This window comes from Chiloscyllium plagiosum, chromosome 24, assembly GCF_004010195.1.
Source record: "Chiloscyllium plagiosum isolate BGI_BamShark_2017 chromosome 24, ASM401019v2, whole genome shotgun sequence".
In the NCBI taxonomy this organism is placed as follows: Eukaryota; Metazoa; Chordata; class Chondrichthyes; order Orectolobiformes; family Hemiscylliidae; genus Chiloscyllium; species Chiloscyllium plagiosum.
Genome location: NC_057733.1, coordinates 44590185 through 44612786, shown reverse-complemented (window position 1 = coordinate 44612786; position 22602 = coordinate 44590185). Strand labels below are relative to the sequence as shown.

At 40.2% G+C, this 22602-nt stretch overlaps 1 protein-coding gene across 6 annotated transcripts in view; it reads right to left on the bottom strand.

The window, feature by feature from the left end:
* Nucleotides 1–22602, bottom strand: part of LOC122562231 (E3 ubiquitin-protein ligase rnf213-alpha-like) — a 185504-nt gene that overhangs the window by 36817 nt on the left and 126085 nt on the right. For all 6 annotated transcript variants that reach the window (XM_043714953.1, XM_043714955.1, XM_043714956.1 and 3 more), the window contains 7 exons: nt 17225–17407; nt 15017–15189; nt 11846–11945; nt 8013–8127; nt 7021–7219; nt 6441–6637; nt 4250–4372 (listed from right to left, as the gene is read on the bottom strand). In XM_043714953.1, the coding sequence (XP_043570888.1) occupies nt 4250–4372; nt 6441–6637; nt 7021–7219; nt 8013–8127; nt 11846–11945; nt 15017–15189; nt 17225–17407 (1090 nt within the window). The remainder of the gene's footprint in view (nt 1–4249; nt 4373–6440; nt 6638–7020; nt 7220–8012; nt 8128–11845; nt 11946–15016; nt 15190–17224; nt 17408–22602) is intronic.

The following is a 22602-nucleotide window of genomic DNA, read 5'->3' as shown; positions in this document are numbered from 1 at the left end:
TATGAGGACAGGCTGAGGCACTTGGGGTTGTTTTCATTGGAGAAAGGAAGGTTTAGGGGTGACTTGATAGAGGTGTATAAGATGATTAGGGGTTTAGATAGGGTCGACAGTGAGAATCTTTTTCCACGTATGGAGTCAGCTATTGCAAGGGGGCATAGCTTTAAATTAAGGGGGGGTAGGTATAGGACAGATGTTAGGGGTAGGTTCTTTACTCAGCGAGTCGTGAGTTCATGGAATGCCCTGCCAGTAGCAGTGGTGGACTCTCCCTCTTATGGGCATTTAAGCAGGCATTGGATAGGCATATGGAGGATAGTGGGCTAGTGTAGGTTAGGGGCTTGGATCGGCACAACATCGAGGGCCAAAGGGCCTGTACTGCGCTGTATTCTTCTATGTTCTATGTATATATTAAAAAAAAGGGAGAGAGGATCAGCAAAGGCAGAGGCTGTAAGTGATTTTCCATGATTGAGGATAATAGCCCACCCACAACTATTTGTATTTGCTGGCATTGCATTTTCATTCTTTATACACCAGTTGTTACAGTTGAGTATAGGCAAATATGTTCTGCAAAGAACTTTAATGCAAGATTGTTGGCAAGATATAAATAGTTACTGATACAAGTTTCAATTTAATTTCTGCATTAAAGGTAATCTAGGAGATGGCCAAAGTCTTAAACTTCTACCAGTCAAAACTTGAACATGGTAATGTAAATAAAAATGTGTATTTAATAATAAGAACAGATGATAATGAGTATGTTAGCAAGTACAATATCAGTTTACCTCCACCTGCCTATCCAAAGGATCTTCTGGAGTCGATACATAAATGCAATACTGTCTTCCTCAGAATGGACAGAACCAAACCCAATTCACACCTTCTCAGGGTGGGAAAGGCTATCATTCTATTTTTACTACAGTACAGGATTACTCTAACAATCATACTAACACTGGGCCCTGTTTGCAGATATGCACAATCCGTTTCAATTACAGCCATGAGCAAACTATGACTGCCTGTAGAAGACACTACTGAACCAACATAAATATGACGTGTCCTCATTCTAGTAAAAGATACCATGGATAAGGTACACAGAAATTCACCATGACTCCTGAGACAGCACCTTTCAAACCCATGATCACTTTCATTAGAAAGGACAAGGATAGCAGATACATGGGAATATCACCATCTGCAAGTTCCTCTTAAAACCAATCAGCATCCTGACTAGGAATATACCACCATTCCTTCACCTTTGTTCAGTCAAATTCTTTTAACTACCTCCCTAATAGCACTGTTGGGGGTGCTATACCAAATGAATAGTGGTTCAAGAAGTTGGCTCACCACCACCTTCTCAATGACAATAAATGCTAGCCCAACCAGCGAACCCCCTATTCCCTGAGTGAATAAAGGTTTTATGCAGTACCAACCCTCATAAAACAAAACAATTTATCTTCAAACATTTTCATTTTCATCGTATTCCTTTTGGCGGTTAGAACAGTATAAATGTAATGGCTACAAGAACAGGTCAGGGCAGGAATGCTGCAGTGAATAATTCAGTAATAGCCCCTAAAGCCTATCCATGTCCACAAGGTACAAATCAGGAGTGTTATGGAATACTCCCCACTTGCCTGGATGAGTGCAGCTCCAACAACACTCACAAAGCTTGACACTATCCAGTACAATTGAAAACTGCTTGATTGGCACCACATCGACAAACATGCATTCCCTCTACCACTGATGTTCAGCTGCAACAATGTATATCAACTACAAGATGGACTGCAGAAATTCATGAAAGATCCTTAGACAGCACCTTTCAAACCCATGAACATTAACATCTAAAAGGACAAGGGCACCACCAATCTGCTGTTTACTCTCCAAGCCACTCACCATCCTGACTTGGAAATATAACACTGCCCTCTCAGTGACCCTGGGTCAAAATCGAACACCCTTCGTAATGGCATTGAGGGTTTACTTACAGCATTTGAACTTAAGTGGTTCAACAATGCAGCTCACCACCAGCTTCTCAACGGCAACTACGCACAGGCATTACCCAGCCCATGACACTCATACCCCACAAGTGAATTCAAAAAATATTAAATATGATCATAGCGCCGTGGGTGTCGGAATGGAATGCACAGGTTTACTATTGCTCTCTTGCCATGCCATTTTACTGTAAACAAAAAGCCAGGAAGGTTGTCATGATGGTCAGTGGTCCTCAGTCACGTTGAAAGAGATAACCTTAGGTCAGGGAATTCAGCATAGCAAGTCAAATGCAGCCACTGATACCAGTCCAGGAGTTCAGCCAATGAGATGCTCAAAGAAATCACAGTCATGATGCCTCCTCTTAAGGGACGAGGAAGGGTTTGGAGGGATATGGCCGGTTGCTGGCAGGTGGAACTAGATTGGGTTGGGATATCTGGTCAACATGGACGGGTTAGACCGAAGGGTCTGTTTCTATGCTGTACATCTCTATGACTCTATGTGACTTGACTCTTTCTGCTGTATTCTGGGCAGTTTTGTCTTGGAATGAGAGAAAGGTAGGTATCAAGGGAGATGAAAGTCAGTGGTACAGCTGTTATTTTTGGTGCAGGTTGGGAGGTGTTCCAAGCAGATGAGTAGGAAGTCCAGAGGGTATGCAGAGTTAATGCCGTCAGAGTTGTCGTGGCGCAGGATTAATACCATCGGGGTTGGTGTGGCTGACAGCAAGTGAGGGAAGATGTAGCAAGAGAGGAAAGCATGAGCTTTGGTGGGAAGTGGGTACAGTAGCAGAGATACAATGTGAGATATTAGAAAGAAGATGGTAGCACTTGCATTGCTGGAGTGGTGGAGATCAATGACCTTCCTCTTACAATACTGGGCATTCCTCCAGGAGGTGGATCCATACCTCCAACCAGGCTCGTATGACTTGGTGGTCGTGAACTCCTCTGCTAGTACTGGGGGGGGAAATGACTGAGATGAGATGACTGGTGCATATGTTAGGAACTATGCAGAACAGCTTTAGACTAACAATGCTTAACCAATTGCACAAAGGCCTTTTAAACATGGTGTTGCCGTCAGTGATGCCAGTCAAGACACTACTATGTTGTTCTGGGAATGGAAGGTGCTCGGATGGAGCCAGAATTGTGTGAGAGAGGTACTATAGGGAGCACCATATTGGGTAGTTAATGAAGTGAGTTTGGTAAGTTACAATGAGAAAACACACTGCACCTTGCAGAGAGCATCATTCCATGAAACTCAACAAAACTGATACTTCGCCAAAAAATAAGAATCAGGTCTAAGAGACATAGATTTTCTCTGTGCAGAGTTTATCAACTAAACCAGACCAGAAGTTCTTCTTTTATATACCCAGATATCAATTAATCAATTAACAGTCATTGCCTGCTTATCTTAAAACTACTTATGTATTAACAGCAAGTTCAATAGATCTGATTGTGATATTGTGGCTCATTGGTAATGTTCCTACCTCTGGGTCGGAAGGCCCAAGTTCATGTCCCACCTGGCCCAGACATGTGTTGTAACATGTCTGAAAGGAATGACTAAAAATATCCAAATTCAAAGAGATCTAGTGAAACATTGAGTCTTCTATACCTTTCAAAGATATGCCTTAACATCATGAAATGACTTAATCCAAGAAAATATGCAATCTAACACTGACAGTCTGACATTATTTGACAGCAAAGCTCATTGCAACTTGATGAGTCAATCATCTATAGCATCTGATGGATTTCTGTCTAGAAACTTTGATACACCAGCATAAATCGGTATATTGTGAGCCAGTCAAGCAAAAACTACCTTACCCATGTTAAAGGATCAGTATCAGATGAGCAATTCCTTCATGTATAGTAAAATTAAAAATAGCAAGATAGCAAACCAATGTGTTCCAATACTTTAAAATATTTTTTCAATTAGTTATCTATAAAAGCATTTTTCAAATTACATTGTGGGATACTCTTTTTGAAGTCTTCTGTTATTTTAGTGGAGTCAGTAACCAATTAACTTTTTAATTGGTTAATGCCTCCAATATAATGTAAGTCAGGGAAATATCAGCATCTGTACATTACTAACCCACAGTACATTTTCATGATGATAGGAATGAGCTTGAAGTGGAAAAAAAACAACCAACTAAGTTCCCACATTTATTAAAGAATCTCATAATAGGTAACTAGCTATGTGTGCTACTCATTTGTTAAGTTAATTTGATTGAAAGCAAAATTTGGCACTGGCTTCATAGTGCATCTTGTGTTCAAATGATCCAACACACCTTGTGAGCTTCAGCTATATTTTTAGTCTTGCATTCAAGAACAGCCTTGCCAACCGCATCACGAATAAGTCTATAATTTTCACCATACACAAGGTAACGATCAATTTGTCCAGGATTATCTCTCTGAAATCAAGAACAGAACAGAAGACAATCACTTTTGACCAACATTATAATATTTCTCTGCGTTCCTGCACTGGCTGATGTTACCATGAAGGTCCCACCTTTTCAACCTTTCCTGAAACATGGAGACCCCGAGGTTAAACTTACCACCAATTGTGGCTCTGTAATGAGAGCAGCCATATTGTCTGCTAGGACTATGGCAACTTTACTATTTCTCCATATTTTATTTACTATTTCTACTTTTTTTCTGTCCAATGCCTTTACTCTTACAGCCACAGGTTGTTTCATGATACGTTTCGATGGTAACTTATCCTTTTTGAACCTCATTCAGGTGACTATCTCCTATGTGTAGCCATAGTCATTAGCAGGTTATTTGATTCTGATAACAAAGCCTTATCGTTTCTCTTTCTTGGCATCCACAGATAGGCACTTTCCAATAGAAACAGGGAAGATCACTTCCTGGCTCTAAAGCAACAGCATCCATCATTTTAAATATCCCACTGTACCCACATACTACAATAAGAAAAATTTGCAATTATGGAGAGCCCTTCTATCTTCAGGATACTTTAAAGAGTTTCATGGCTCAGAAAAGACTCGAAATACAGTGATTAGGAATATGTACAGGAAAGGTCTGATTAAGAATGGTAAGCTCCATTTTGAGGTTAAGGCAGACTTATTCAGTATTTGTTGCAACAGGCAATATTTGAGGACTGTCCCAGGAAAGCTCACCACCAAAAGGATGTGAATAATATAAAACAGTCTTGTGAACTATTTATGTTCCTGCATATATATCTATGTGTTCACCAATTCTGTCCAAATAAGTGTAACTTTTATTATGAGACATTCTTCAGGTATGTCAATCTGAACTGAGTTAGTTCAACCAAAAGTATAGTCATAGAGTAGGTATGATATATTAACTTTTAACCTGAGGATAAAGGTGAGACTATTATAAGGAAATTAAGTAATACCTAGAAAGCTAACTGTATTGTGCCCAAACTCAGCATTTGTAACATGAGGTGTCCAGCAGCTTTTGCATTTGTGCTACCGGAGAGGGAGCTGAAGGCCTTATGGTATTATCACTAAACTATTAATCCTGAGACGCAGATCTGGGGACCTGGGTTTAAACCCTGTCATGGCAAATGGTAGAATTTGAAGTCAACAAAAAAAAATTAAAATCAATAAAAAGCTGGAATTAAGAGTCTAATGATGATCATGAATCATTATCAAAAAATTCATCTGATTTGCTAAAATCATACAGTCACACAGCATGGAAAAAGACTCTTTGGTCCCAAACAATCTGCCATCTTTATCTGGTTTGGCCATCTTGTGACTCTACATCACAGCACTAGGGATAGACAATAAATGTTGGCATAGGCAAAAGTGAGGACTGCAGATGCTAGAGATTAGAGTTGAGAATGTGATGCTGGAAAAACACAGGTCAGGCAGCATCCGAGGAACAGGAGAATCAATGCTTTGGACAAGAGCCCTTCATCAGGAATGAGGCTTGTGTGCCGAGGGGGTGGAGAGATAAATGGGAGCGGGTGGGTCTGGGGGAAGGTAGCTGAGAATGCAATAGATAGATGGAGGTGGTAGGTTGGAGAGGAGCGAGGAGCGGATAGGTGGGAAGGAAGATGGACATGTACTCAATGCAGTGGCTACTTAAGAATCACTTGCTGTCTCCACAGGAATTCTGCCAATGTTAGGAGTGTAATCGGATTCATGGAGAGACTGCCAGGTGAAAGAGTTTTGAATTGATGCGTTATGGTCTAATACTCCTTTTTAAAAATATTCTAGACTCTCAGAGAATTTATTCAACATTATCTTCTCTATGGCCCTCTGAAAATAATTTGTAGTTTTGATCATTCATTTGGATATTACTGAACACAAATCAGTGATACCTACAATTTTAATATAATTTCTTAGCAATATGTTGCCCAATAAGTATTACTAGTACTGACAACTAAACTTTCAGGGAATTTGTATTTTTGTGAATTATGAACTAAGATAGCAATTATACAATCTTGACTAAATAATCATTGACTCAAGAAATTAAAAGATTACTGGTTTGCACCTGTTGAACAATTTGCTCTGGAAATAGCCATGCAAATTGATCATCCATTAAAAGCTGCTGAACAAACTCCATTCCACCTAGACTGCATAGCTTTCGCACAAGGTATATCCGGAACCAATCATTTTTGCATTTAGGAAGCATTTCCTTTAATCTGTGCAGAAATTTCTTCTTTGCATCAACATATCCGATCTCCTTCGCTGAAATTATGAATTAACAAACATAAATGTATAAAATGAGTCAGCATATACAAAGTATTTACATTTGCAAATCATTTTCAATTCTAGGTTATACACCAATGAAGTAAAAATACAGTATTGAACAGTCATATTTACACAAGTCTGGACAATGAGTATCAGTAAATTATTTACCATAAAGGCAATGAGAAGCGTCTGTCATGACTAACACACCACTCTTCTAAACAATTAACATTAATCTTTTATGACATTGCTTATTCTGCTGATAACAAATAAACTTCCTGGTCTCATTTGGTTATTTTGTTGTGCAATCCAGTTGGACAAAGATGAAAGGATAACAGAGAAAATACTAAACAAACATTAATTAAATCAAAAACGAACATTACCAAATGTGTCACATGATTCACACAGAAGTTGAGAAGCCATATCAAAACAAAGTCGGATTCTGGCAATTAGCTGTAAGGATTCTATTGTAGTCTGTGAACTCTTGTAAGGGAAGAGCTTTTGAAGGAAATCCCCTTCCTGGACCAGATAAGCAACTTTCTTTTGTACTGTGCAAAACTGGGATTTTTCGTATATAGAATCCTGAAGAAAGTGGGAGAAGATAGTTAATAATAGTTTCTAAAATCCTGGATTGTTTAGACTGAGACTTGCAGTCATGGGGCTGTCCTGCTGTGATGCAATTTCTTCAATTAGTATTGAGGTCAAGTGAATGTATGATTTAACTGTATGCTTTCTGAAGAAGAATGGAAGAAAAACTTGTTTTTAAGGGCCATCTTTTGTGAGATCAGAACATTCCAAAATCCTTGAAAGGCAACATATTACATCAGAGGTAGCTACTGTTGTTATGCAGGAAACAGAATCAACGAATTGCATGCAGCAAGGTTCCACAAGTGGTTTTAACAATAAACCACTGTTTTATTTTACTTACTGATGGAGAAATAACAATTGACTGTGCACTTCTCTGTTCATCAAAATATTGCTGTTGTATCTTTTTATGTCCACCCAAGGGCCTTGGGTGGATATAAAGGTCCAGTGTCTGGACCTTGGTTTAATGTCTCAACTCAAAGATGGCACCTCCAGGTCTGTGCTGAAATGTCACACTAGATTATGTAATTATAACTTTGATTGTAATTTGAATTCACAACTCTCTAAGTCAAAGACAACAGTGCTACTGACCTACTTTATCAGCAAATAATCTAAACATCCAGAGTTACATCATCAACCTTCAATTATAGCATCATTATAAAACTGAAAGTCTTATATTTGTTATAGCTGAAGAATTAGAAATGTATTTTTGAATATTTAGCAATAAATAATCTGATTTATTATCTAAGATGCTTATATCTTTAACACCAATGAGTGAAAACAACTTTACCTCCAAACAATTCAAAAACAGTGCATAGAATTCAGTCCGATCTTTCTGATCGAGAATCTTTGATTTTTGAACTGCAGAAAGATATTGTTGTAAGTGATCCTTAATGTCATCAAAACTGGAAAGAGAACATTTACTTCAGTTATTGTGTCATTAAAAAGGCAGAATACACTGGTAAAATGCAGGGGAAAATTTTAAACATTACCCTAATGGATGTGATTGAAAATAATGACATTTTTAAACAAGATCACAAGAAACAGATGTAGGCAAGCCTGCTCCACCATTCAATAAAATAATAGCTGATCTGATTGAAGCTTTAACTCCATTTTCCTGCCTGTTCCCATAATCCTTGACTCAGTACTGGATCAAAAATCTGTCCAACTCAGGGCTCAAATATTTGCAACAACACAGCCACCACTGAATTTGTTTCCAAACAGAACAAAGATTAACATGAAATTCTTTCTAATCTCCATTTTTATTTTTACACTTTATCTCCTGGATCTGGATTACTCGATCAGTGGAAATACCCTCTTAGAATCAATTCTGTCAAACCGCCTCAGAATCTTATGTTTCAATAAGCTCACCTCTCATTCTCCGAAACTCCAATGAATATTTGAAAATATTTCCACATGAGAGAACTCTTAAATCCCAGGAATCAGCCTAATGAACTGCCTTCAATGTAGTATATTGCTCGTTAAAGCGATGAGACTAAAGCAATGCACAGTATTCCAGTGGTGCTCTAACCAATATCCTGCATAATTGTAGCAAGGTTTCCCAACTTTTATATTCTAACTCTCTTTGAATAAAGACCAACAATCCATTTGCCTTCTTAATCATTTACTGTAACTTTTTTAAAAAATTCATTCATGGGATGAAGGTGTCACTGCCAGTCATCATTGGACTCTTAATTCCAGATATTTGTTGAATTACAGGCAGGTAGGACTAGTTTTAGTTTTGGAATGATTGTCAGCATGGACTGTTGGACTGAAGGGTCTATTTCTGCACTGTATGACTCTATAATCCAAATGCCACCATCTACTGTGGCGGGATTCGAACCAGGGTTGCCAGAACATTGCCTGCACCTCTGAAATTACAGTCCAATGATAATAACACTTGGCCATCGCCTCCCCCTGCATTCTAAAATTTCGTGATTCATGTACAAAGAAATCCAGATTTAAACTGCAATGTTCTAAAGCAATGTTCTTTAAAAAATATTCTGATTTTGGCTTGAATACATCAGTCCCTACATCTTAGTAATTACTATAGAATGCAGATAGTTGAGATGCCAGTATTGACCCTTGTGACATTCCTTTAGTTACAGTATGCTAACCTAAAAGTGACCCATTTATCTTGACACTATTTCCTGCTAATTAATATCCACATTAATATGTCACCCCAGCACCTTACACTCTTATTTTACAGATATCTTTTTTTAAGAGACTGTCTCATGGGATGTGATTATCACTGGCTGGACAGCAGGTGTCAACCATCCCTAACTGTCCTTGAGCTGAGTGGCTTGTTAAACCATTTCAGGGAAATATAAGAGTCAACATTGTTTCGAGTCTGGAGATACGGGTAGGCTATTTTAACAAATGCCTTTTCAAAACCCAAATACACTATACCTTAGTACCCTTTATCCTCCCTATTTACTACATTCTCAAAAAACTCAAACAGATCTGCCAAACATGATTTCCCTTTCACAAAACCTGACTCTGCCTCATTGTATTGAGAGTTTCAAAATTTCTTGCTCCTACATTCTCATTTTCCCAAAAACAGATGTTAGCTGGCTTCCGGCTTTCTGCGTCTACCCTTTCTGAAATCAACATTCTTCCTGCAATTTTTCAATTCATCAGGACTTTTGCAGAATTGGCACAATTTTGGAAGATCATAACCAATGGATCCACTATCTCTGGTGCCACCACTTTTAAGATCCTGGGATGCCAGCCATCAGGCCAGGGGGCTGGTCAACCTTTGATCCCATTACTTTCCCAATACTACTTCGTTTGTTATCATGATCGATTCAGTTCCACCCTCCTTTTTATATCTTGATTCTCTACTATCTTTGAAATGCTTTTCATGTCTTCGACTGTGAAGAACATGTATAAAGTCTTCGCCATTTCCTTGTCTACTATTACTAATCGAGGAGAAAGTGAGGGCTGCAGATGCTGGAGATCAGAGCTGAAAATGTGTTGCTGGAAAAGCGCAGCAGGTCAGGCAGCATCCAAGGAACAGGAGAATCGACGTTTCGGGCATAAGCCCTTCCTCATTCCTGAAGAAGGGCTTATGCCCGAAACGTTGATTCTCCTGTTCCTTGGATGCTGCCTGACCTGCTGCGCTTTTCCAGCAACACATTTTCAGCTACTATTACTAATCCCCAAGTTTCACTATCCAAGAGATCACTTCAGCTCCTTCAAAGCAACTGGTCAAATCTTGGAAATAATACTAAAATAAATTCATAAGATCTGATAAAACTTGCATGAAAATTCTCAAAAGTTGACAAGTTAAAACTGACAATCAACCCTGCAGGATGCCAATGAAATCTGGAATGACAAACTTTTAGGAAATCTGTATCTGGGGGAGTAAACAAGCCATGCAGTTTCATACATATTCATTCAACTGTGAACAGAAATTTAACTGCTAAAGAACAATTAGGAGATGAAGAATAACAGTACAGACTCTCTGATCAACTAAGAGAAAGTGAGGACTGCAGATACTGGAGATCAGATTGAGAGTGTGGTGATGGAAAAGCACAGCAGGTCAGGGAGCATCCAAAGAGCAGGAGAATCAACGTTTTTGGGCAAGAGCCAGATTCCTGATGAAGGGCTCTTGGCCGAAATGTCGATTCTCCTGCTCCTTGGATGCTGCCTGACTTGCTGTGCTTTTCCAGCACCACATTCTAAACTTTCTGATCTGTCCACTCTACTTTTACAGTCAGAGTTATACAGCATAGAAACAAGCCATTGTCCCAAATTGCCCCTGCCAACCAAGTTTCCTAAATTGAACTAGTCTCATTTCCTGTATTTGGCCCATATCCCTCTAAACCTTTCCTGTCCATGTACCTGTCCAAATGTCTTTTAAATGTTGTAACTGTACCCACCTCTACCACTTCCTCCGGCAGCTTGTTCCATATAGATACCACTGTGCACGTGAAAAAGTTGCCCCTCAGGTCCCTTTTAAATCTTTCCCCTCTCACCTTAAACCTATGCCCTCTAGTTTTGGACTTCCCTATGGTCTGGAGAAAAGGTCCCCGCCTATCCAGACTCTCTTATAACTCAAACCTTTGAGTCTCGGTAAGATCCTTCTAAATCTTTTTTGCACCCTTTCTAGTTTAGTAACATCGTTCCTACAGCAGGGCTAACTCTGCACAGCACACCAAATTTGTATGCAGTGTGCACCTGCTCTCTTTTATGTTAAGAGGGAGACTTTCCCTAAAGATAATGCATGTACCAGCTCTGCTGAAACACACTGATAGCTGAATCCTGCTATTCATTGAACAGGCGCTGACTACCAAGAGAATTAAGTGTCTGGATTTGTATCAGTAACATCAAAACATGAGAATTGTATGCTGAGATATTTAGCCCATCCATTAAAAACTAACATTCCCAGTTAGGACTGTACATGGAAGCATGTGGCTGCAGCTAATTTCCTAAAATCCCTTTTCACTGTTCACATTTCATATAAACTCCATTTGGAATTAAGGACCATGATGAGAATAATGACAGACAGCTCAATTAATGTGCAACACTACTCCTGTTTCATAATTGTCCCTGGATTCACAACATAGATAACATCTAGAGAAAAATTCTACAGCTCTTCAACCTATCATTAGATAATACCTGTACTTTAATAGCAGCTTAAGTACTATGGAACGGACAACTGGATTTCGATCAACTGAGTCATCAAATGGTGAAAGGGTTCTGGTATGATACTGACGATCTAAAGAAAACACAAAACAACAATCTGATGTAAAAGGAAAAGTACGTTAACAGTGACATGTTTGAGACAGAAACAAGACATGTATGCTTTATAATGCTGATGGTAAGATGGTCCCATACATATTATGTAATTAGAGCATTTGCTTCCCAGGGAGTTGACTTATGGTTGGAATTGAAAGTTTTAGCAGCTTCTACCAGGCCAGCGAACCGCCTAGGTAAACTGACAGCTTTATTTTATCAAGGAGGAACTAATGTACAATTAAAATGATTCTACAGCCAATATGACAGCATCTCTTAAACAATGACTTTGAGCAGTAAGCTGTCCAAAGGACAACATTACTTACTGAGATTACTTACAGTGTGGAAACAGACTCTTCGGCCCAACAAGTCCACACCGACCCGCCGAAGCGCAACCCACCCAGACCCATTCCCCTACATTTACCCCTTCGCCTAACACTATGGGCAATTTAGCACGGCCAATTCACCTAGCCTGCACATTTTGGACTGTGGGAGGAAACTGGAGCACCAGGAGGAAACCCACGCAGACACAGGGAGAATGTGCAAATTCCACACAGTCAGTTGCCTGAGGCGGAAATTGAACCCGGGTCTCTGGCGCTGTGAGGCAACAGTGCTAACCACTGTGCCACCGTGTCGCCCACACAGTCAAGAAAAGCATTACCCAAAATATCAAATTTAATACAAAGTTCTCATTGGAAAAAAAACAAGTGTTTTTCTGTGCACTAATATTTTGTATTTGCAACACAATCATTCTCATGACTATTTTGAAATGAACTGATGGTGTTACCATTGTCTTTATCACAGTCGTTATCAAAGGGTTTTCCCAACTCACGTCATTACGCCATTACCTGGTTATCTGTTGCTCCACGATCTCTTATTTGTGAATTCTGAGTCACTACTGGGTAATATTTCCATTTCAATACATACTGTCAGTTTTCAGTATTTCTAAATCAAGTAAAGCACATGAATCTACGGGAAAGCTGTCTACACTAACTTAACAATGCATGCTGCTTGAATTTCATACATTCACCTATTACTATCGTAACCTTCAAATTCTCAAGCCATCAAATCTTTGGATCTGAAAATATAAATTTAGAACTAAATTAAGGGCAGATTTGTGCTATATTCTCAAAATGAGTAGAAATTCTACTCAAACTGTTCAAATACATTGCAAATAGGATCCTTCACATAAGTCAATATTCTTCATCAAACTTTCTGTTATCATGAATGAGCAGTCACAATGATTATGATATGAAAGGGTGTGAAATGACATGAAGGTTTAATGTGTATGGACCATATAGAGCAGGAAGATTTGCAGTTTCATTCATAGACTCAGCCAAGGTAACATGAGGGAAAAGGATACGACTGATTGTTGGATCCCTGTGCTAAAGCCAAATAGTGCGGTGAAGAAGGCATATGGCGTACTGGCTTTTATTGGTAGAGGAATTGAGTTCCGGAGTCGTGAGGTCATGTTGCAGTTGTATAAGACTCTGGTGCGGCCGCATCTGGAGTATTGTGTGCAGTTTTGGTCGCCATACTATAGGAAGGATGTGGAGCACTTGAAAGGGTGCAGAGGAGGTTTACCAGGATGTTGCCTGGGATGGTAAAAAGATCGTATGAGGAAAGGCTGAGGCACTTGGGGTTGTTTTCATTGGAGAAAAGAAGGTTTAGGGGTGACTTGATAGAGGTGTAGAGATGGAGAAGTCAACTTTTTGGGTATAATGTTCAGGACTGAGGTGGGTGTGAGGGAAGCTTCAGATGATCTTTTTCCACGTATGGAGTCAGCTATTACGAGGGGGTATAGCTTTAAATTAAGGGGTGGTAGGTATAGGGCAGATGTTAGGGGTAGGTTCTTTACTCAGCGTGTCGTGAGTTCATGGAATGCCCTGCCAGTAGCAGTGGTGGACTCTCCCTCATTATGGGCATTTAAGCAGGCATTGGATAGGCATATGGAGGATAGTGGGCTAGTGTAGGTTAGGTGGGCTTGGATCGGCGCAACATCGAGGGCCGAAGGGCTTGTACTGCGCTGTATTCTTCTATGTTCTATGTTCTATGTATGCTCTCATTCTTCATGCTTCTGGATCATTTGTCCAGAATTACCACTAATACACCTAATAATACTACTGTTTGTAGATATGGTTTTCAGTCAAACAAGAAAATCCATTAGTAAGGGTGGGATTATTGGACAAGACATCTCAGCACTTTATTGCCATCATTTACTATTGGAGCAAAATCACGATAGTAATATGCACAAATTCCAATAGACATTCATTTGATCATCTGTTTTAGAGATGTTGATTGAGAGATAAATATTGGCCAGGGCACCAGGAATAACTCCTTCAGCCACTTGGATATAGTGCCATGGGATCTTTTATAATCAACTGAGGACGTAGGCAAGCTTAACACCTCAATCAAAAACCCTGAACACCACAGCAATCAGTCTGTACTGAAGAGGACTGTCAGCCTTTGTGCTCAAGCACTGGAATGGGACTTGAACCCAGAACTTTGGTGGCACAGTGGTTTACAGGTTAACAGAGCTGCCTCACAGTGCCAGGGACCTGGGTTTGATTTCACTCTCAGTTGACAATGTATTCGAAGTTTGTACATACTCTCCATGTCTGCGTGGGTTTCTTCTGGGTGCCACAGCTTCCTTCAAAAGTCCAAAGATGTGCAAGTTAGGTGGATTGCCCATGCTAAACGCCCACACTGTCTGGGGATGTGCAGGCTAGGTGGACTAGCCATGCAAAATGCAGGGTTACAGAAATAGAGTAGGTATGTGGGTTTGGGTCGGATACTCTTTGGAGGGTCTGTGTGCACTCGATGGGCTGAACGACCACTTCCACACTGTAGGAACTCCATGATTCTGAGGGTGCTACCAAGTAAACCACTATTGAGATACTGAAAGAAACCTGAAGAATCTAACTCCAAATAAATCAATATCATCAGAAGGGAAACGTAGATTGAGAGGGAGAAAATCTGGGTACCAAAAATGCTTTATCTCCAACTCACCAAGAAACAATATGGAAAATAAAGACTTCTCACAGAAAGTATTACCTTTGCCCATGATCTTGATAGACACCTCCTTTTCAGTAACCAATTGTGACAGAAGGTCAGTAACAACTTCTTTTGTTGGCGGTGAATTATCTTTGAAGCAGACCATGGAAACCAGAGCTATGAAAAATGCATCACATCTCTTACGAAAGATGGCATTTTTTTCAACAGCTTCTCTGTGAAAGACAAGAGAAGACATTAATAAAAAGTGATGGGAACATACAGCTGAATATACAAGCATCTACACAAAATGTTTTTCTTAATGATCTAGTCCCTGGTGTACAGGATACAAAGTTTATAGATGATTCAAAAGTTATAAGCATTGTAAACTGTGATGAACATAGTGGAGATCCTCAAAAGGGCACAGACAATTTGTTGTCAGCTGGCAGATAATATCAATGAGGAGAAATGTAAAGTGTCAGTTTGACAACATGGAGAATCATTCTAAATATAAAAGGCACAATTCCCCAAGAATTGCAAGAGTTAACAAGTAATTAACAAGAGCAAGGAAGTCATGTTGAACTTGCAAATGTTACTTAAACTAGTCTGGTCTCAGCTGGAGTATGGATTCCAGATCTGGGCGCCATACTTTAGGAAAGACATAAAGGTATCAGCAAGGCTGCGAAAAGATTCACAAGAATGGTAGCAGGGAGAATGAATTTCAATTATGAAGACAGAAGGGAAAACCTGGGAATGTTTTCCTTAGAAAAAGACTAGAGAGGAGATCCGATAGACATATTTAAAGTCATGACGAGACTGGACAGAGTAGATAGGGAGCAACTGCTCCCACTCAGGAAAGGAGTGTCAATGAGAAGGTAGGATTTAAAGTAACTGACAAAAGAAGTGAAAGTCACATGAGGAAAAAAAAGTGTTCACTTCTGAGTGGTTAAGATCTGAAATACATTGTTGGAGAGCGTGGAGGTAAGCCCAATTGAAATTCTCTGAAAAACAAGAACAAGAACAGGATTCTGAGGTAAAGGCTAGCTAGAGAATGGCATCAGGTGAACTGCTCACTTGGAACATGATGCATATGTACTACTGCACTAGGACAATTTTGTGATTTCATCATTTCTTCTCCAGCCATTCTTATAAATGAGGAGCCCAGAAAATTCAATTTTCCCTTAGATTGCATTCAAATCATAGTGTGATTTGGAGCAAGTGAAGATGCAGAAGTGAATTTGCACTACAAATGCTAAAGTTAGTGTAAATCAATAGGGAATCATCACAATGTCAGTATGAATGATGCAGCTTGAGTCTATGACAAGTATGTTTTACAAACAAAAATATGTGCAACTACTAGGGTGGAAAAATCAAAAATTTGATGCAAACAACTGACTCAATTTTAACTTAAAAAAACACTTAAAACCAAAAATTGCTGATACTTCATTTAAATACAGTCACTATACCACCCATGTTAAGCCTCAATTGCACTATTGAAGACTAAGGATGTACAAAGATTCACAAAACAACAGTACTGCAGCATAAAAAAAGGCCACTTTAAAAAAAGCTGTTGCTTGGTCAAATGGTCTGAATCATGGTATGCAATGGGTGTGTGATCTGGTTTGGGTTTATCACTCTAAAAAAGCACCTGCAAAATTGTAAAATCAATCACAATATCATGAAATTCCACATAAGTAAAAATGTTATTTGCACCTTCTCAAGTGCAACTAGGATTAGGAAAGAAATGCTGGACTTGCCAGTGATGCAGCGATCAACGCGATAATTTCTGGGTGGAAATAAAGGAGTATTTGCTGTAGGGTTGGGAGAGTGTCTGTGCACATTGACAAGACCCATGAGTGGACCTGCTTTAAAGACCAGCAAAACCCCATTTCCTTTGCAGGTCCCCCCCCGCTTCCCCTACCTTGACTCCTCCCCTCCCCCTTTGGGCTGCTGGACACCTTCTTCAGATATGCCAGACCCAATACACCTTGGACCCTGGGTTTCATTCTCAGAGGATCACAGCCAGACCAAATCCAAAGAACTACCTAACCTGTTCGACTCACATGCAGCCAATGGCCCATATTCCACCTGGACAGAGGTAGAACAAACTCCAGGACAGCCCTGGAAATCCCAGCACAGTTTGTCACCCTTACTCACATCCCATGAAATAAAATAAAGTGCTAGAATCTTGATTGCCACTCTTCAGTTTTAACTTCTCCTAAAAGACAAACAATAATGCAATCACACTTTTTCCCAAACTCTTAAACATACCTTATTTCTTTAGATACCTTCACTTCATAGTCATCATTCAGAGCAGTTAAACAGAGAGGGCACAACATCTGCCCTGGAACAAGCCATTGCTTTAAACAGTCTTGACAATAAATATGATCGCATGGAAGCAACACGGGATTGGTGAGCTCTCCTATGCAAACTGGACATGGTTCCAGGCCATATCTGTAATGAAACAAACAGAACACTAAAATAAAATTAAATGCAGATATTACAGCACAGAGAGACAGAGATGAACTAAATCAGCCTATCTACCTCCATATTCGCAACACAGTAAAATTAACATCTTCAAAGACCCCAAAATTGACCATAGTTCCTAACCAGTCTTTTCAATAACCAGTCCAAGATTTGGTGAATAATCAATTTGACACAGTAATTTGTAGTTTAAACTAAACGATTAGCAATATATTAACAAAACAATAACTTTAGCAGAGTAAAGTTAAACAAAATAATTAGTTCATGTCTAGGCTTTAAACCAAAAACTTTGTATTCAACCCCATTCACACAAAAGACAGAGACCAGTAAACACATAAATACACAGGTAAGGGATAAATGAAAGAAAATAACAAAACTGGCCAGGTTAGAGTCATAGAGATGTAGAGCATGCAAAAACAGACCCTTCAGTCTAACCCGTCCATGTCGACCAGATATCCTAACCCAATCTAGTCCCACCTGCCACCACCCGGCCCATATCCCTCCAAACCCTTCCTATTCATATACCTATCCAAATGCTTCTTACATGATGTAATGGTACCAGCCTCCACCACATCCTCTGGCAGCTCATTCCATACATGTACCACCCTCTGCGTGAAAAAGTTGCTCCGTAAGTCTCTTTTATATCTTTCCCCTCTCACCCTAAACCTATGCCCTCTAGTTCTGGACTCCCCAACTCCAGGGAAAAGACTTTGCCTATTTACCCTATCCATGCCCCTCATAATTTTGTAAAGCTCTATAAGGTCACCCCTCAACCTCTGACACTCCAGGGAAAACAGCCCCAGTCTGTTTGGCCTCTCCCTAAAGCTCAAATCCTCCAACCCTGGCAACATCCTTGTAAATTTTTTCTGAACTCTTTCAGGTTTCACAACATCCTTCCAATAGGAAGGAAACCAGAACTGCATGCAATATTCCAACAGTGGCCTAACCAATGCTCCTCCCTGGTGACGAAGTCTGCAGAACGTTTTGATTAGGAACCAACTTGCAACTAACTTCCAGGCCTGGCCTCATGAATAAACAAAGCTTGTTTGCTAAATATTTTTTTAAATACTTGCTAGTACCCACAGTCCAAATGTCATCTTTAGTTCAAATTTCCAAACCAAAATCAATAAAAGAATAAAATAAACATAATTATAAATCAGCTAAGGCTCTAACACAGATCCGCACAGACATCAGGAAGAAGATATTTTTACAGCAGAGAGCGGCGGGAGCTGGGCACAACTGTGGTCAGAGGAGAGGGGCTGTTGGGAAGGCAAGTGAAGTTGGGAAGAGAAATTATTTAATACATAAGTTGTAAAAGATAATTAAGTAAGTAGTTATGGCTGGACCGGTGGTGTGCTGTAGCTGTATGATGTGGGAGCTGGCTGATCCCATTGTGAACGGCAGTGACCACAGCTACAGCAAGTGTTGGTTACTGGAAAAACTCTGGATCAGAATTGATGAGCTGGAATCTGAGCTCCAAACTCTGCAGCACATCCAGGAGGGGGAGAGTTACCTGGACACTGTTTCAGGAGACAGTCACACCTGGTAGATTAAGTAATTCAAATTCAATAAGTGCTCAGGGACAACAGGGTATGACTGTGAGACAGGTAGTGAGATTCTGAGTTCAGGCATGCAGGAGCCTTAGCTCTTGACCTTGCCAACAGGTAAGAGATTCTTGTTCTCTGTACAGATGAGGGAAAGGGCTATGGACAGGATGAGCCAGCTGACCATGGCACCATGGTGCAGAAGGCCATTCAAGAGGGGGGGGGAGCAAAAAGACAATTGGTTGTTATAGGGGATTCTATAATTAGAGGGACAGATAGTATTCTATGCAAGCCACATTGGGAGTCCCGCATGGTGTGTTGCCTGACCAGTGCCAGGATGCAGGACATCGCCGACCAGCTTGAAAGGATATCGGAGCAGAAGGGACAGGATCCAGTTGTTATGGTCCACATTGGAACTAACAACATAGGCAAGGCTATGGTCGAGGACCTATTTAAGGATTATCAAGGACTAAGAAGGAAATTGAAGTACAGGCCCTCAAGGGTCATAATCTCCAGATTACTGCCCGAGACATGTGCCAATTGACATAGGGATAAGAAAGTTAGGGAAGTAAACACGTGGCTAAGGGATTGATATGGGAAAGAGGGATTCCATTTCATGGGGCATTGGCATCAGTTTTGGAACCAGAGTTATGTGTATCGTTGGGACAGTCTTCAACCAGTGTTCTACGAAAAGGATAAATAGGATGATCAGTAGGACTTTAAACTTCTGAGTCAGCGGGGGGTGGGGTGGGGAGGGTAGCGAAAGCGACAAGGAGTATAGTGTTAAATGGAAAGATAAGCAGCTGATGAAGGAAGTCAGGAAATGTATCAAAGAAAGAGACAATCTATAACGTGGCCAAGAATACTGGGAAATCAGAAGATTGGGAAGGCTACAAAAACGAAGAGGATAACAAAGACAGCAATAAGGAAGAAGAGGAGCAAATATGAAGGTAGGCTAGCCAGTAATATTAAAAATGAAAGTAAAAGTTTATTTCAATACATAAGAAACAAATGAGAGGCAAAAGTAGACATTGGGTCACTCCAAATTGATGCTGGAAGGTTAGTGATGTGAGATAAGGAAACAGCTGAAGAATTTCCTAAGTACTCTGCATCAGTCTTCACAGTGAAAGACATGAGTAATATCCCAGCAAGTAAGGAGAGTTGGGGACAGAGTTGAATATGGTAGCCACTACAAAAGATAAAATGCTAGAAAAGCTAAAAGGTCTAAAAATTGATTAAGACAAAAGATGGAAAATTATAGGCCAATTAGCCTAACCTTGGTTAGAGGCAAAATTCTAAAATGATGAGATTTCTAAATTCTTGGAAATGCAGAGTTGGATTAGAACAAGTCAGCGTGGATTTAGTAAGGGGAGGTCATGCCTGACAAACCTGTTAGAATATGGTAGCCATTACAAAAGAGAAAATGCTAGAAAAGCTAAAAGGTCTAAAAATTGATAAATCTCCTGGCCCCGATGGGCTACATCCTAGAGTTCTGAGGGAGGCGCCTGAGGAAATAGTGGAGGCATTGGTTGTGATCCTTCAAAAGTCACTGGAGTCAGGGAAAATCTGAGATGATTGGAGAATTGCTGTTGTAACCCCCCTTGTTCAAGAAAGGATCAAGACAAAAGATGGAAAATTATAGGCCAATTAGCCTAACATTGGTTGTTGGTAAAATTATAGAATCCATCATTAAAGATGAGATTTCTAAATTTTTGGAAGTGCAGGGTTGGATTAGAACAAGTCAGCATGGATTTAGTAAGGGGAGGTCGTGCCTGACAAACCTGTTAGAATTCTTTGAAGAGGTAACAAGTAGGTTTGACCAGGGAAACCTATTGGATGTTATCTATCTAGACTTCAAAAAGGCCTTTGATAATGTGGGATATAGGTGAATTAATGTTATTTCTGCAAATTATAAGTTCTGATACAGAGTAAATGAATTCACATTAGTCTGTGATTGTTTTCTCAGCTAGGAGCTGAGTTAGCAAAAATGGGAACCACATAGAGGAAGGACTTAGCATGAGACGTGATTACAGAACAATGGTAGAAATACAGGCACTAGATAAAATGCTGTGAAAAGAGGCCTTTATAAACTTCTGTTTCCCACTTGTACAGAGACACAGGAACAAACCCCAATTAAAAGGGCTTAGTGATAAGATGCTGTGAGGGGCAGCGCAGATGGAGGGAGTAGATAATGGTAAGCAAAGGATGGGATGACGTCAAACAACCTTATGGGAGCCAGAGATATGCATTTGTCATGGACAAGGCCGGATAAACAGAAGTTGTGGGATCAGTCTTAAGGAAATGAATTACGTAAGCGGAGGATGGGGGCAAACAATGGAATAAGGAAAAAATATGGGGATTCAAACTGTATAAATTTTGAGAGTTTGTTGGATTTGGTGTGCATTTGTCATTGCCTTACCTGGCATTAGACATGGCACCCACTTGCAAGTGTACAAATAAACGACACTGTTTCAGCTTTTGTTTCTCACAATAAGGTGCCTCATGGGAGGCTGCTGAGTAGGTTCAGAGCCCATGGTGTACGAGGTGAGCTATTGGCATGGATTGAGGATTGACTGTCTGTCAGAAGGCAGAGATTTGGGAAAGAAGGTTCTTTCTCGGAATGGCAGCCGGTGACAAGTGGTGTCCTGCAGGATTCAGTGTTGGGGCCACAGCTGTTCACTTTATATTTTAATGATCTGGATGAAGGGATTGGGGGCATTCTGGCGAAGTTTGCCGATGATATGAAGTTAGGTGGACAGGAAGTAGTACTGAGAAGGTGGGGAGGCAGCAGAAAGATTTAGACAGTTTAGGAGAGAGGTCCAGGAAATGGGTGATGAAATTCAATGTGAGCAAATGTGAGGTCTTGCACTTTGGAAAATAAGAATACAGGCATGGACTACTTTCTAAATGGTGAGAAAATTCATAAAGCCAAAGTACAAAGGGATCTGGGAGTGCTAGTCCAGAATTCTCTAAAGGTTAATTTGGAGGTTGAGTCGATGATTAAGAAAACAAATGTAACGTTGTCATTTATCTCAAGAGGGTTGGAACATAAAAGCAGCGATGTGCTTCTCAGTCTTTATAAAGCTCTAGTTAGGCCCCATTTAGAATACTATGTCCAATTTTGGGCCCTACACCTCAGGAAGGACATACTGGCATTGGACCGGAGATTCACACGGATGACCCCTGGAATGGTAAGCCAAACATACAATGAACGGCTGAGGATCTTGGGAGTGTATTCATGGGAGTTTAGAAGGTTGAGCGGAGATCTAATAGAAACTTACAAGATAATGCATGGCTTAGAAAGGGTGGACGCTGGGAAGTTGTTTCCCTTAGGTGGGAAGACAAAGACCCGTGGACACGGCCTTAGAATTAGAGGGGGTCAATTTAGAACAGAAATGAGGAGACATTTCTTCAGCCAGAGAGTGGTGGGCCTTTGGAATTCATTGCCACGGAGCGCAGTGGAGGCTGGGACGTTAAATGTCTTCAAGGCAGAGATTTATAAATTCTTGATCTCGCAAGGGATAAAGGGCTACGGGGAGAGTGCGGGTAAGTGGAGATGAAATGCCCATCAGCCATGATTAAATGGCGGAGTGGATTTGATGGGCCGAATAGCCTTACTTC